Source organism: Halichoerus grypus, chromosome 5 (genome assembly GCF_964656455.1).
Source record: "Halichoerus grypus chromosome 5, mHalGry1.hap1.1, whole genome shotgun sequence".
Classification (NCBI taxonomy): domain Eukaryota; kingdom Metazoa; phylum Chordata; class Mammalia; order Carnivora; family Phocidae; genus Halichoerus; species Halichoerus grypus.
The window spans coordinates 133472948-133488293 of NC_135716.1; the positions used below are offsets into that span (position 1 = coordinate 133472948).

Below are 15346 nucleotides of genomic sequence, written 5' to 3' on the forward strand. Positions count from 1 at the left end.
GGCTTCATAAGTCAAAAACGGTATCTCTTTCTTCTTTTTAGGAGGTTGTAGCTTTGAACAAATTCTCATAAATCAAGAAGGCATGAAGATTCAGCTGCAGAGATTCTCTTTCCTGCCACTGGAGTCCAAGGACAACAGGTCCTTAGTCTTAATGGGCAAAATAACTGGTGGGGAGGGAGGGTTGGGAGAGAGAGAGAGAGAACACTACTACATGAGGTCCAAATTCTATTTCTTTCTGGATTTCTCATATTGAGGTACTCATATTGCTATCAAGATAAAATATATCCATGTGGCAGGAAAAGAAAGAACACTGCCCTATATTCGGATTTCTGTCTAACACATGACAAATACCAAAAGATGACTAGTTTTTAAGAATTCAGAATGGAATGCTCACCACCAACTGAGATCTCTGCCCCACATACTCGTAATTCCTTGTTTTTGCTACAGGCCAGTTTGCAGAGAAACACTGTTGTACCCAGAGGAAGACCTGTGACTTGAGAACTGAGGAAGTGACCATGCAGAAAATTGATTCTTCTGTTAAACTTGTAGAGGATTAACATATTAAAACCGGGATATTGTGAGCAGCCTTGTTCGGGCTTCAAAGAGCATGAAATATTGACAGCTGATCCAAGTGAAATTACATGGGAAGGCTCCACAGTCACATCTCCTCTCCTGCATGCATCTGCAATAAGACACAAGTCAGCACATAAGAAACCCATTTCAAAATGGTGGGTTTGTGTGATTCTCAAGAGCAGGGTAAAATTAATCCCATCAAATCATGGAAATAGAAATAACCCACATTACTCTGGCTGTATTGTTGATGTACAATGAGAACAGAAGGCAACCACATTAAAGTCTAACTTTATTTTAGTTAAAAGATGCATTGTTCTCAAAACAGTAAGACTAAAAGTGCTGAGAGAATAGGGTTGGAACAGAGGACCAGGAAAAACCAATCTCTCTTATATGCAAATTATCCACCAGATTACTGGAAAATACTTCCCACAGTAAATCACATTTGCTTCCATCCTCATTTCTGATTTGTAAGGCTTACTTCAATACTCAGAGCAAAAAGCAAAACAAACAAACAAAAAAAATGACCATTTAAAAGGCTATTACAAACTCTAAGGGGTAGATTCAGGAATAATACTTCCTCTTGCTGTAGTGGTATAAAGTATATCTAATCTAAAACATTATTTTATAACAAAAGAAAATATTCAGTGGCTCTGGTATGTTTGTGGTTGGCATCAAGGATGAAAACTAGGTCCTCCATGTCACACTTTGGTATTCCTTCAAGATGCAAGACACTGGGCTAAATGAACCATAACCCAGTACAGCTAATATGACATTACATGAATGTATTCTTCTTTTTAAAAGAGTGTATTTATTTATTTATTTATTGCCAGATACCATATTAAACTCTTTAAATAGAGGTCATTCTTACTCTCTAGAAGTTTTTGTGTAAATAAATATGACAACTATTCAGAAATGGAACAGTTTTTGGTGGTCCCGCCAATGAAAGAACCTCAGAATTATAGATTTGCCCTGAATTTTCAGATGTGATGGAAAGCCTCCACTGAAAGTCCTTTTTTTTTTTTTTAATTGTAAGATTGCTTTAACTACCCTAAACAGGAATTTGTAAAAAAGTTATTTAAATCAAATAAAGGAAATACTTAAATAAAACATTCTTTTTTATTTTCAGAACTAAAACTAAGTCTCTCTCTCTTTCTCTCCCCTCCCATCCTATTTATATGTCTGTTCTCTGCTTCTTTGGTTTTCATTGGTTGTAACGAGCTAGAAAGTAAAAAAGTAAGCTCCCAATAAAGAAAAGGCAAGGAAAATGTCAGCCATTATTTTTTTTTAGCATAGTTGAATTCACCCATGCATACCCTCTGTTAAAATGCACTATCATTTCTCATTTTAGTAAAATTCACAATGCCAGCTTTGTGGTTACCTAGCCACTTTTTAAAGAGAAATTATATGATTGGACTCATACATTAATCAGCATAAATTAAATAAAATGCATATTAGTTCTAGATATGGAACCAGACTTACCCATTTAAAATGAGAGAAGACGGACTACAAAAGACCAACTACCAGAACAATTCTCACAAATACATATTTCATCTGTAACTGAGAGTTTAAACCACAAATCCTTCTACAGATTCAATTATAGAAATATCTTACCTATGTTTGCTTTAACCAACAACAACACAATGATAAAAATAAGTGCCAATGAGCACCCTCCAACTGTATGTGCCATGAACAGTCAATTCTGGAATACACCTCTGTAATTTTCCTTGCAAAAGAAGACAAATTCATTCATGTTAAATACATTCAGAAAATACCAGAACCAAAATCATTCAGAAGGACTTAGAATGCTCCTTTAACTTCTCTATATTGTTAAGATTTTTTTAAGCAGTATACTTTTAAAACTAGTAAATTAAAAATCTTAGCCACCTCTAACCCCCATTCACTTAAGCTCCTTGGCGTTGGCAAAGGATGGGAGAAGAGACATTGGAGTCCTTTAGAACTGGGCTTAAGAACTTTGAGACTGTGGGGCACCTGGGTGGCTCAGTCGGTTAAGGTTAAGCATCTGACTCTAGATTTTGGCTCAGGTCATGGTTTTAGGGTTGTGAGATTGAGCCCCACATTGGGCTCCGTGCTGGGTGTGAAGCCTACTTAAGATTCTCTCTCTTCCTCTCCCTCTGCCCCCCCCAAATAATAATAAAATAAAAAAATAAAAAAAACTTTGAGGCTGTGGGCGAGTTACTTAACCTTCTGAGCTTCAGTCGCATACAAAAATTTTTTTCTTCCAAATAGGGCTGCATTATCATAGTCAAACATAGTGGTGTTAAATCTCAAGACAGATGAGAACTTCTGAGCTATTCATGTGCTTTTAGGAGTAACAGGAAATTAAAAAGTGGCTCATACCCCTCTCCTGGAACTTAGTAAAAGACTGATCTCTTTGGTCATAAGAAAGGGAGTTGTTGGAGTCTTCTACAGAAGTTCAAGTTTACTTGTTTGCTTGTTTATTCATTACTTGTTTATTTTACTACGTATTTCTATCTTGAATGTTTCAGAAAATGCAAACTTGTGATTTCTGATTGTTTCCCAATTTAAACCTAAGGAATGGTTCTACTATTCATTAGGAAATTAAAGGTGGGCCCCAAATCCATAAAGTAGGCTGGAAAGTTCTGTGATGTTAGGCCACTGGGAACCAGCAAATGCAAATGTTCACCTCTTACTCCCATACCTAGAGATATGCCAGAACATACTGGCCATTTTCAAAAAAACTCACTTATTCATTCAATAGGCCACCTTTCATGTGCCAACCACATTGTTAAGTGCTAGCGATACAACAGTACTGCTCTAATGGGTATATAGAAATGTGCTCACTTGCTCCTTTGACTTTTCTACCTCTAGCCTAGCCATCAATCAGGAAAGCTCGAAAAAATTTAGCACCTTTTCAATAGTCTTTGCTGGTTGCTCTTCCTTCTCCTGAATTTCAACTCTGGGAGGACCTTAGCTCATTCAAAACATTTTTTCTCTAGTTCTACTCCCTTTCCAGGGGATCTCATCTGGTCACCTGGCTCTAGAAATTATTTGTATGCTAATGACTCTCAGGTGCATATCTTCAACTCAGACATCTCTCAGTGCTCCAATCTGTCTCCTTGCATCACCTCTTGGACCTCTAATAAAGTGCTCAATATTAACATGATCAGTTGGAATCCTTGGTCTCCCTTCCTCAAATTGGTTCTTTCCCTAGTCTTTTTGATTTCAGTAAATAACTGAAGTTGCTCAAAAACCTAGAAGTCATCCTTGATTCCACCCTCTTTCTCATCCCCTATAACCAAACCATCACTAAGTCCCATCAATTTTACCTCCAAAATATATCACAGATCAATCTGCTTCTTTCCATTCCTACTGTCCTCACTCTAGTCCAAAAGACTGTCATCTCTCCCCAAGGTGACTTCAGTAGGCCCTCAGTGTGTCTCTCCAATCCATCCTTACCCCTTTCTAAGTCATTTTCACATAGCGACTACCTTTTAGAAGTATATATAAGATTACATTACCTGTTTCATACCACCACTACTTAAAACCCTTCAATACGTCCATTGCTGTTAGAATAAAATCGAAAATCCTTACCGCACATGATCTTTCAGGCACCGCATGGCCTCACTTCTCCTGTCTTGCCACCATCATTTGCTCAACTTTTTTAGCCTTGCTCACTCCACTCCATTTGCACTGGCTTTCAGATTGTTCCTTAAATAAGACATGTCTTTTGCTGCCCAGAGACTCTGCATTTTCCATTTCCTCTGCTAGAATCCTCCTCCTCTGTTTCTTCGCAGCTGGCTGACTTACATCCTTCAGATCTCAGATCATGTGTCACTTCCTCAGAGAGCCCCTCCCTGACCACCTAGCCAAAGTGGTCTTGCCCAGCTACTTTCTACTCATCACCTTATTTATTGCCTTCATGGTACAGTCTGTAACTACTGTGTTTATTTACTTGACTACTTGTCTATCTATCTTTGTGCTAGAATAAGTTACCATGAGAGCAGGAACACTGGCTATCTTGCTCACTGCTGTATGTCAGCACTAGGAAAGAGTACTTAATAAATGTTTATTAAAAGAAAGAAAAAAGTGAGGAAGGGGGAAGGAAGATGAGCTATAAAAAACTCCCTATAAACATCCCTGTGGTAGGCAGAATAATGGCCCACCAAAGATGTCCATGCCCTAAGTACCTGTGAGTATATTACATTACATGACAAAGGGACTTTGGAGATGCCATTATAGCTAAGGATCTGAAATGGGGAGGATTCTATGTTATCCAAATGGGCCCAATCTAATCAAGGGAGTCCTTAAAAGTGGGTGAGGGAGGAAAAAAGGTCTGTCAGAGAGCTGTGATATGAGAAGGCCTGGATCTTCCACTGCTGGCTTTGAAGATGGAGGAAAGGGGCCATGAGCTAAGGAATGTGGTGGCCTCTAAAATCTGAGGGTGGCTCTCAGTTTACAGAAAATATAAAATGTATTTTTTTTTCAGATTTTATTTATTTATTTGACAGAGAGAGCACAAGCAGGGAGAGAGGGCAGGCAGAGGGAGAAGCAGGCTCCCCGCTGAGCAGAGAGCCCGAAATGGGGCTCGATCCCAGGACCCTGAGATCATCACCTAAGCCGAAGGCAGACACTTAACTGACTGAGTCACCCACGTGCCCCTAAAATGTATTTCTTATGGGTCTTGGTTAAAAATGTTTGAGAAACACTGATCTAAATTGAAATCTGACAGTTTCCCTTCGTCTAAACCACACAGTCCAAGGTCATGGCATACAATGGCCTCTATCAGCTAATTCCTGCCTTTATTACCAAGCACATCTACCTCTACTCTCTGCTGGCATTCTACTGTCTACTAACACTGAGCTGCATTGTTTCCCTGCACATCTCATGCCAATGCATGCTTCTGTATCTTTGCCGATTCTATTCTCTTACTTTTCCACTGTTCTTAGAATGGCTATATTCATCCATCCCAACCCAGTTCAGAAAACTTTTATTCAGCCATTCATTCAACAAATATGTATTAAGCAGTTGCTATGTATCAGGGGCTAGGGATAGAGTAGACAGGATTTCAGCACTCATGGAACCAACATTCTAGAATAGGGAGACAGAAAACAAAGAAATAAATAAACAAATTCAGACAATGATAAAAGAAAAACATAAGAGAAGCTAAGGGGAAAGAAGCCTGGGGAGGAGAGAAGTTGGTCAATGAAGGCATTTCTAGGAAGTGAAGCTTAAGCTGAGATTGGCAGGGGACAAATGAAGACTCAGGATGAAGCCTAGAGGCAGAGGAATAAGCTGGCTATGAGTGAAGCACAGAAAAAAGGTCAGGGTGGCAGGGGAGGTGACTGTCATCAGAGAATGGTAGGACATGAAATGGAGAAGAATCCAGGAGCCAGATCTACCATGGACTTGTTTGCCATGGAAAGGAGCCTGGATTTTACTCTCAAATCTATAGGAAATCACTGATGTTTAATTAAAGGTTTTATTTATTTATTTAACTGAGTTTTAATTGAGGGTGTTACAAGATATGAATTATATTAAATATACACAGGCAAAGGCAAAAAACAAACAAAAAACTTAGTCTTGGCTTCATGTACGGGGCCAGAGTGGAAGCAAGCAGACCAGTTAGGAAGCAATCGCAGGTACCCAGTAAGAAATGATGATGTGGACCACACTTACAGTAGTAGAGAAGGAAAGAAGTCGTCGAATCTTAGGAAGCCTTACCTATGTCTTTAGATCAGACTGAAGCCTCCTACATAGCATCCTGGCATCCTCATATCTTAGCACCTGCCATATTAAGTAGAACTACTTTATTTAGTTATCTGTCTCTTCCGTTTGTTTACAAACTCCTCATGAGCAGAGGCCACAATATATGGCACATGGTGAGCATGTGCTGAACTGAACAAAACTTAAATGGATTTTTTGTGTTCATCTATTAATGTAATGACATTACAACTACATTAAATCTGATTCTGCCACATTGTGGTTGACATAATTAATAATAAGTTTTTCTTTATTACCACTACCTTAGTTGCTTCATTAAAATTTGGAATAATCTGGCATAAAGGAAATTATGAATTGAACTAGAAGATAACTGAATCATGAAGGAATAGTTACACATGGATTAATAAGTTTCTGCTTCCTGACTACAAGGGGTATCTACAGGGTATCTTTCAATATGCACTGCAATTTATGGAGCTATGATAGTCTCCAAATAAGTAAAATATTTAATATCAAAATATTTGATTAGTTATTATAAGAATTTTTAAATGTATAAATATGAAATATGTAAATACAAAATGCATATGAAATATGTATATAAGAAATATATATGAAATATGCATATATATGAAACACACCCCTACACACCTGTATATGAAATAAGCAAAATAGAGGATAAAGTTCAGTTTATATAATACATTTATCCAAACATGAACTTGCTCATTCTCTTTGAATACCCAGTAAAATACTTTCTCCTTTTATAAGAAACTCAGAACCTCAAAGACCTTCAAGTAAATGAGGTATCTTCCAATAAAATGAAACCTCCTATCAACTGTAAACATCTTTCAGACAGCCTGCCTGTAGGGTTGATATTAAAACTACAACTCTATCTTGAATCAGAAAATCAAAGAGTATGCTATGTCATTGACTCATCATTCAAATTGTGACAGTTTCCAGATAGTGAAAACAATGTCTCAGTGAGGGGGACAAGGACCAGCCAGAAATATAGCAACTGGCAGGAAGGCAAGGGCATCTATTACCCCCCCAGTGAGTCTCTTTCCCCACTGCTCCAGGAAGAAGCACAAAATATGAACTACTGCAAAATCATATTTTACTAGGCCAGGAAAAACCCTTACCACAGGTGATAATTTCATGTAGGCAGGAGCACGTTCTACTTCCACATTACTTTTCTTCTGTAGCACCATGTTAAGTTCAAGGGACAGCACGGTATTATGGAAAAGAAAAAGGCTAGTGAATCTCAGTCCCACTGTGTGCTTTTAACAGTAAGAGCGCCATTTCTTACAGTGGGTACAGTAATATGGACCTAGACAAAGTTATCGGGAAGATTAATCTGATAGTGTCATGGACCCATGAGAATACCTAGAATGAAGTAGGCACTCCATTGAGGCTAGCTCCCATTTTCTCTTCTGGGTCCTGCTTTTGCATTTCTTTTTTAAATTGCTTATCACTTTCACTGTACTGGAATTATATGTTTTGTTAAACTAGGTAAAAAAAAAAAATCGTATGTTAGTCTATCTTTATTCTTAACCCTAGCTATCAAATACTTTAATAAGTCAGAGGAGGAAGGAACCTCAAAGGTTAGCTATTAATTCCCATGGTCCTGCTGCTTTCTTCCCCTCCCAACCGCTGACATTTGAGTCTGGGCCACTGTAGAACAACCAAGTGATTGTTCTAGATGTGCGTCAAGGCTGGCTGTCTTACAAATGAATGCCCTTGGGGCGCCCGGGTGGCTCAGTCATTGAGTGTCTGCCTTCGGCTCAGGTCATGATCCCAGGGTCCTGGGATCGAGCCTCCATCGGGCTCCCTGCTCCGAGGAAAGCCTGCTTCTCCCTCTCCAACTCCCCCTGCTTGTATTCCTGCTCTCGCTATCTCTCTCTCTGTCAAATAAATAAATAAAATCTTTTTTAAAAAAACAAATGAATGCCCTTAATTACCCAGTTCACTCAATGAGGCAGAGTACAAAATCCTTCCCTTCTGCTGGCAAAGCTAGTTACAGACATGTCTTATTGGTGGCAGCTCAGTATAAAGATAACACTTTGGAGGCCATCTCTTCTACCTTCCCCATTTTACAGATAGATAAACTGAGGCTTAGAGAAAAGAGGGGACTTGGCAAAGGTCATTAATAGCAGAATCCAGATCAGAACATAGGTTTCGTGATTTCTAACCCAACATTACCTCTAGCATGTGAGACTGCTCCTGATCAGTAGCAACAATAGCAGCATAACATTAAAAATAGTGCTAATGCTAACTCTACCATTAATACTAATGCTATAGTTTGTTGATCTCTTACGATATTCCAGGTACAATGCAGTTTACATACAATCTTTATGATACCCACTAGTAAAGCAATTATGATGCCTGATACTTTAATCTTCAGAAGCTTGAATCATTATTTCTTTTCTTTTCTTTTTGCTGAGATTATATGATTTATTATAGAGCACAGAACCACCTTCAAATAAGAGGTAAGAGACTTAGAAAATATCAAACTGGAGTCAAAGAAAGACTGTATTCTTACTGAATATACCGTAGCTTTGCTTCATGGATATATAACAGAATATGGTTATGGAAAAGAACAGTTCTACCAAAAAGTGGCATTTTGATGATTAAGGGCAACCTGGTAAATTGTTCAAAACCTATTCTGCCAAAAAATTCTAATGTTAAAACTTGTGGCTCCTTATAAATTTACCCTAAGATGAAGGCATTAGTCAACAAATACCACTCATAATCAGTTTAACTACTCATTCTTTTTTTTAATTTAAATTCAATTAATTAACATATAGTGTATTATTAGTTTCAGAGGTAGAGTTCAGTGTGAATCATTATTTCTGATACCCTCCTCCCTCTCTCAAAAGAGGATGAAACAAACACAAAAACTGCATATATGAAGTATGTAACCACCTCTAATGATCTATTCCACTATGAGGATGGAAAAGGATAATCCTATCCACCAAGTAGCTAACTTGCAACTTAGCCGTTGGAGCCAACCTTCTTCTCCATGACTTTTCATGAGCTAAGTCATGAAAAAGAACGGTCTCCTGACTGAAGCATTATTTCCTTTTTTCTTCTGAGTCTACCATTTGGTGAAAAATCTCACAAGCCATAACATGGACAAATGCTGGCCTGTCAGGCCCTGATCATCAAATCAGCCTCTTCATGATGTCATGTTAGGTGGTATGATAGGCAAGGAAAGTAACATCACCTCAACCCTTTCTGCTTTTTCTTCTTTCTCCACAATAATCCCAATACCCTTTACATGAGCAAAGCTGGACAGGACAGACACCTGTTTTTCTTTCATACACAGCTGCTGAGGCTCTCTTGAATTTTCTTTCATCTCACTGGTAAGCATTTGTAGTCCTAAATTTACCTATACATAGGAACATTCTCTTCTTGTTTGAAATCATGAGACTTCTGAAATTTTCGTCCTTTTTTTTAAATTTCTGTTGGAGGGTTTTCTCCTTTCCCTCTTAATAACCTCTTCATTATCTTTCTTTTTCTTAAAGATTTTATTTATTTATTTGACAGAGAGAGAGAGAGCGAGAGCAGGAACACAAGCAGGGGGCATGGGAGAGGGAGAAGCAGGCTTTCCGCAAAGCCCAATGCGGGGCTCGATCCCAGGACCCTGGGATCATGACCTGAGCCGAAGGCAGACACTTAACGACTGAGCCACCCAGGTGCCCTATTTTTCTTTTTCTTTCTTTCTTTTTTTAAACTAGGCTCCATGCCCAGTGCAGAGCCCAATATGGGGCTTGAACTCTTGACCCTGAAATCAAGACCTGCAACCAAGATCAAAAGTCAGACGGTCAACCAACTGAGCCATCCAGGTGCCCTACTTTATCATTTTTCATAAGAAAAGTTCCCTTACACTTTTACCCCTTCTTTTATATTTTTCTGAAATGTTCTTCTGTCAATTCTATTTGCCTTTATTTCCATTTCAGATATATCACCCTGAACATAACAGACAGGCTCTTGAAATGTTGTATGTAAACAAATTACATTTAAAATGCATTAGGGAATCGTATCCCATCCCAACCCTCAAATCATTTGTAGTGTGAACTATCTTGTAAACTGAACAACATTCCCACAAGAGAACTACAAAAAAAGAAATAAAGAAAGGAGAAACAAGACATGGATGGAGTGTTGAAGAAAACTAGTTACTTTCAAATCAACTGGTGTTGTTTTGTTTCCTTTTTTCTTTCTTGAATTAGCTCCAGAAGCCAACAATTTTCACAGCACTTGTTCAATTAAGTTCTAACAATCCAACCTTCTCTATTTTCACTCTCTGCATTCTTCTAGAGCTATAAATAAAATAAGCCATTTACTTTTGGGAAGGATGATGTACTGGAAAGAGCACAGTGTCTAGGGCCTGAGGAACTGGGTGCCATCCTGGTTCCTCCACTTTTATCTGTGTCACCATCACAAGTAACTTCACACTTTAAAGCCACTTTTCCTTGTTTGAAAAATGGCAATTTACCTTTATTGAGAAAATTAAATCTCTTTCACTTAAATTTTCTTCCTTGGTTTACTGGAAGAGTCTCCCTCCATCTTGAAGTCTCTATTTGAGGACAGTGGCATGAGGTGTGAGGTTTATTTTTGGATCTTGGGTATTATGAAATCCTGCCAAGTTTTGCTTCACCTTGTAACATCAATCACCTAGTGGTTTCATAAAGTGCTACGAGGCATCAAAAATATTAAAGCACATTACAATTACTTTGTTTTTGGGAATTTTCTAGGAATTTCACAACTGAAGATAATTGGAGGCATACTAACAGGGTGTGGTGTGAGCTAAGACTATTGATCACCATCCCACAATTTTCCTCAAGTTTTCTTATATAAATGAAGAATTCAGCTGAAGTCTCTATACAAACAACCCCATGTCTCAACATCTCTGTCTGATGTTGTACTCAATGTTTACCTCTTCCTCTGCATACCACTGTAAAGAGATGTAAATTAAGATTCTAATCTTAATCATCTTTTATAGGCATTTACTTAGCAATTTATCACAATGCAGAGCATATAATTGAGTTGTTAATATTTGGTCATCTGCTACACAAAGTAACTACTGGTATCTCAATTCTATAAGTGGGGAAATCTTTACGTTGACCAAGATAATACAGAAAAACCAGAAGCAAATTCAGAATTAGATAAATTAGAACCACCTTCCATACTTGAGTTTCCTCTCATGTAAAATGAGAATAAAAATAGCACCTCCCTCACAGGATTATTGTGAGGGTTAAATAAGAAGCTCTTATTACAGTGCCTGGTACATAGCAAGAGCTCAATAAATATTATTATCTGCTATTATTATTATAAGAAAATGGATAATATCACTTACTTTTCAAGGACAGCCTTGCTTTTTGACCTCTCTCTTTGCCTATTTTTCTGGCTCATCACTGAAGATTAATTTGATTAAAACTAGATCCCATACCTCCTTTATAAGAGGTGAATTTATGCCACCTATCATCCTTGACATAGTAAGTGTTCTCATAATTATTGTCTTCCCAAATAGTTTTAACATCTTGAGGACAGGAACTGCATCTTACATTTCTTTATATTCACTACAGTGACCAGTATAATGTCTTGAACATAATAGCTATGCAATACATATTTGTATTTTAAAAAAATCATTGTTACCATTAGCAAAGAGCACCATGATTCCAAGAGCAAAGGGCACTGGACAAGCCTTCTTTGGGATTTGGCTTGCTTTTTTATGTTGGTCTGCACAAATTTACATGTAGAAGTTGAGAGCAGTGCCCTCAACTTGAGTGTTATTACAAAGATGACAGATAACCAGAAAACAAAGCATTACTATACCATAGTAATACAAAAATAAGTCCATGCTTGAGAAATGATGTGCAACATCTACTGAGAGGATTCTTCTCCCATAAAAATCTTACATATGCTTTAGATTTTTTTCACCCTAGAACTCATTCTAACACAGGATTCAGAGCTTGCCAAATTTTGGGAACTGACCATCCCATGTAATCATCATGACATTCAAGAAACAAGACACATCAAAAAGGAATACTGCAGACTCTTACAGTGCCTTTCATGCCTAACAAAGTGCTGGTAATGATTGAGGATTTTACATTACCGGGGGGAAGAGAGTGTTAGCTCTTAGCCACTAAAGTCCTTTCATTGGACAGAGAAATAGTACCATTTCTAGTTAATGGGAAATGAGAATATAATGTTTGTTTGTCCAAGTGGAAGTGGATATAATGTTATGAGCCAGAGGTGCAAAAGCAAGAAGCACAGAGTTTGGAGCCAGAAACCTGTAACTTACCATCTCTGTGAAAGTGTGAAAGTTTTCATATCTGTAAAATGAGAATGCTAATAACAACTTCACTGGCTTTTTAAAGAATTATATAGGGTAAACAATATATACCCAAAGGCCAGGTACATAGTAGGGGCTCAACAAAGACTTTTATTCACACAGGATATACATGTAAGGGATTATAACAATTATCCAGAGTTAAGGGATAAAGACTAATTTTGTCCTGTTCTCTAGACATACCTGGGAAAAGTCTTTTTGTAGGCTTCTGGGTTACTAAGATGCTTAAGATGTCCCTCTAATCTAATGCAGATACTAATCTCTTAGAATGCTTATATTTAGTGCCCCTTAACCAAGCGAGAAGGGACTTCCGAAAGACATTTCACAGATGATAAAATTGAGTCTGGCCAGTGGCTAGCCAGTCGGCTTGCCCCAGAACATTCCTCTAGTAACTAACTGGCCAGGTAGGGACTCTCGGTCTGTCTACAGAGGCCACAGGAAAGTGCTGCCCATAATGGGACAGTACACTCCCCGTAAGAGGCTAAGACTCCTCAATAACCTAGTCAGAGGCCTATTTTCTAGCCTGAGTCACGCCTGAGCGCCTGGACCAAGACTGGACTCTGACTAGTGCCCTCAGCCCTTTCCCAGACGCCAGCCCTCCCTGCCCCACGCACCCACCATTCTGCGTCCTGCCCCAGGGAGCACCTGGGAGGCTCAGTATGAGCGCCCTCTCCCCTCCAATCGGCCGAACTCCAACCTGGCCCCTTCATGTGCACATCAGCACCCAGAGAGTGAGCACCTCGATGAGGAGAGCCTCCCGCCGCCCTCCAGGCCAAGCCTCCAGGGAAAAGCGAGGCACAGAAGCCCCAAGCATTTAGACACCCCGCTAGGTCCGTGTCCCGAGGTCCCCGGTGCCCCCACCCCACTCGAGCCACTGGTCACTCACCGCGCGTCGCGGGTCTGCGAGGGGCTGCTCAGGCCGGCGCCGACCCGGCGCTCCCGGCGCTCCCGGCGCACGTGTCGCGCTAGCCCCGGGCGCTGCGATCTTCCCGCCGCCAGCGCGCGCCCTCCTGCCGCGGTGCCCGCGGCGCGCGGCTAGTAGCCCCCGAGGGTGGGCGCGGCGGCGTCAGGGCTCGCGGATGTGGTGGCGCGCGGGGAACGCGGCCGCAAGCTTCAGCTGCCGGACGCCCGGCCCCGCCCGCGCCTGCGGTTTCCACGCCGCGCTCCCAGCCGGCGGGGGCCGGGTCCTGGTCCTGCCACGGTGGGCTCCCAGTGTCGCCTCGAGCAAGGTAATTACCGCTCCGCACCTTACTTCCCCCTACACAAAATGCGGACAGTAAAGCCTTCGCATACGATTGAGCGAGGACTGACTGAATTGGTGCGGCGAATTATGTGCAGGGTATGACAAGCACGACAAAACCATGTCCTCGGCTTGCACCCACAGAGGAGTCACTTTGTAGACGCTTACTAGAGAACTTTCCTCGGAGAGGTTCTTCCTCTGCGCGCTCTGGGCGGCCCGCTCACCACACACTGGTGCCAGGCTCTCCCCCGTGGGCCGTGCGAAAGTACTAGAGCTTTTATTTGGGTCTGCTATCTAAAAAATGAGGAAGTGAACATTTAATAGATGGCATGACACCAACCCTAAATGGTCCCACGTTCGATGTGTTGTAAGTGGGGTTCTGAGGGAAGAGGGAACGCTGCACAGAAGGCAGAGGAGATGACAACAGTGCCCTTCAATTATGACAATATTTATTGAATCCAGGAATTCATCAACTATACGACATACCATTTTTTAATGTACCGGTAAGAAATAAGAACTGTCACATAAACTATGACACATGGGTTCTTATCACTTAATATACTTTCGATTAAAATGTTATTGAAAGGTCCCTTTTAGACTTATTTAGAAATATATGTTTATTATCTAACACTCTTGTTCATTCATAAAAGGAAATAGAATAAATTGATTAAAATATTCTTCAGATACATTCACATTGAGTCCAACACTCCTGATCCCTTTTTTTGTTTCCCCCAGCATCATCCTCAGTGACATAGAGTTTTAATAAGGCAGCATTTCTTAAGAGTGTCCCACTATTGAGTCTGGGGTATTCTTCCAATCCACTAAAACCAACCCAAGTTTGCTAAGCATCTGCAGAGCCAACCACATCTCCATCCTGTTTGGGCAGGAGGCATAAGACTCCCAATTTTGGGATATGTTAGGTACAAAAACATGTGCAGTTTAGAATCAACAATGTACACTAGATTGCTTTAATGAGATGGTGACGTATTGTAGTTTACACACTTCGGCAATTTGTCTCCGTAAATAATTTGATAAAAATTAAAACTTTAAGTTGTAGAATCTTAACATTACTGTGTAGTGAGATGGTGAACAATTGTGAAAATCATTTGCACGAAAGGCAGAGTTATCTTAGTTAAAACTGAGTTAGTTTTTATGCTATTTATCTTTTTCACCAGAAAAAGGCAAATATTCTAAATTTGCTGAACTTTTCTGTAATGTTATGCATCTCTCAGCAGTATGTTACCGAATAGATATTTCTGAAAAAAATCAGTTCTTCAAGGTAAAGATAACATTTTAACACTGAGTGAGAAGGTACTATGAAGAGAACATTTGAAAACAAATATTTCAAAATGTTACCATTATTGGGTGTGCCAGGGGGTGGGTTGGTAAAATTATATGTTTGTCACCTACAAAAATAAGTGCTTAAAAAATCCTGGAAACAATTTGCTATCCTATTTCAATGTTTCAGTTGAGTAGTTCAGCAA

The 15346-nt window shown here is 39.7% G+C and overlaps 1 protein-coding gene across 2 annotated transcripts in view; it reads right to left on the minus strand.

Moving 5' to 3' along the window:
• The window catches only part of IL12RB2 (interleukin 12 receptor subunit beta 2), a 78621-nt gene extending 64591 nt beyond the window's left edge, over positions 1 to 14030 (minus strand). The window contains exons 1-3 of one of the 2 annotated variants that reach the window (XM_036103723.2): positions 4147 to 4319; positions 2185 to 2296; positions 395 to 682 (exon numbers count right to left, since the gene is read on the minus strand). In XM_036103723.2, the coding sequence (XP_035959616.1) occupies positions 395 to 682; positions 2185 to 2260 (364 nt within the window). In that variant the 5' untranslated portion in view covers positions 2261 to 2296; positions 4147 to 4319. Of the gene's footprint in view, positions 1 to 394; positions 683 to 2184; positions 2297 to 4146; positions 4320 to 13508 lie in introns of those variants that run through there. The other variant, XM_078072945.1, reaches the window with a different exon arrangement.
• Between the last annotated feature and the right edge of the window lie 1316 nt (positions 14031 to 15346).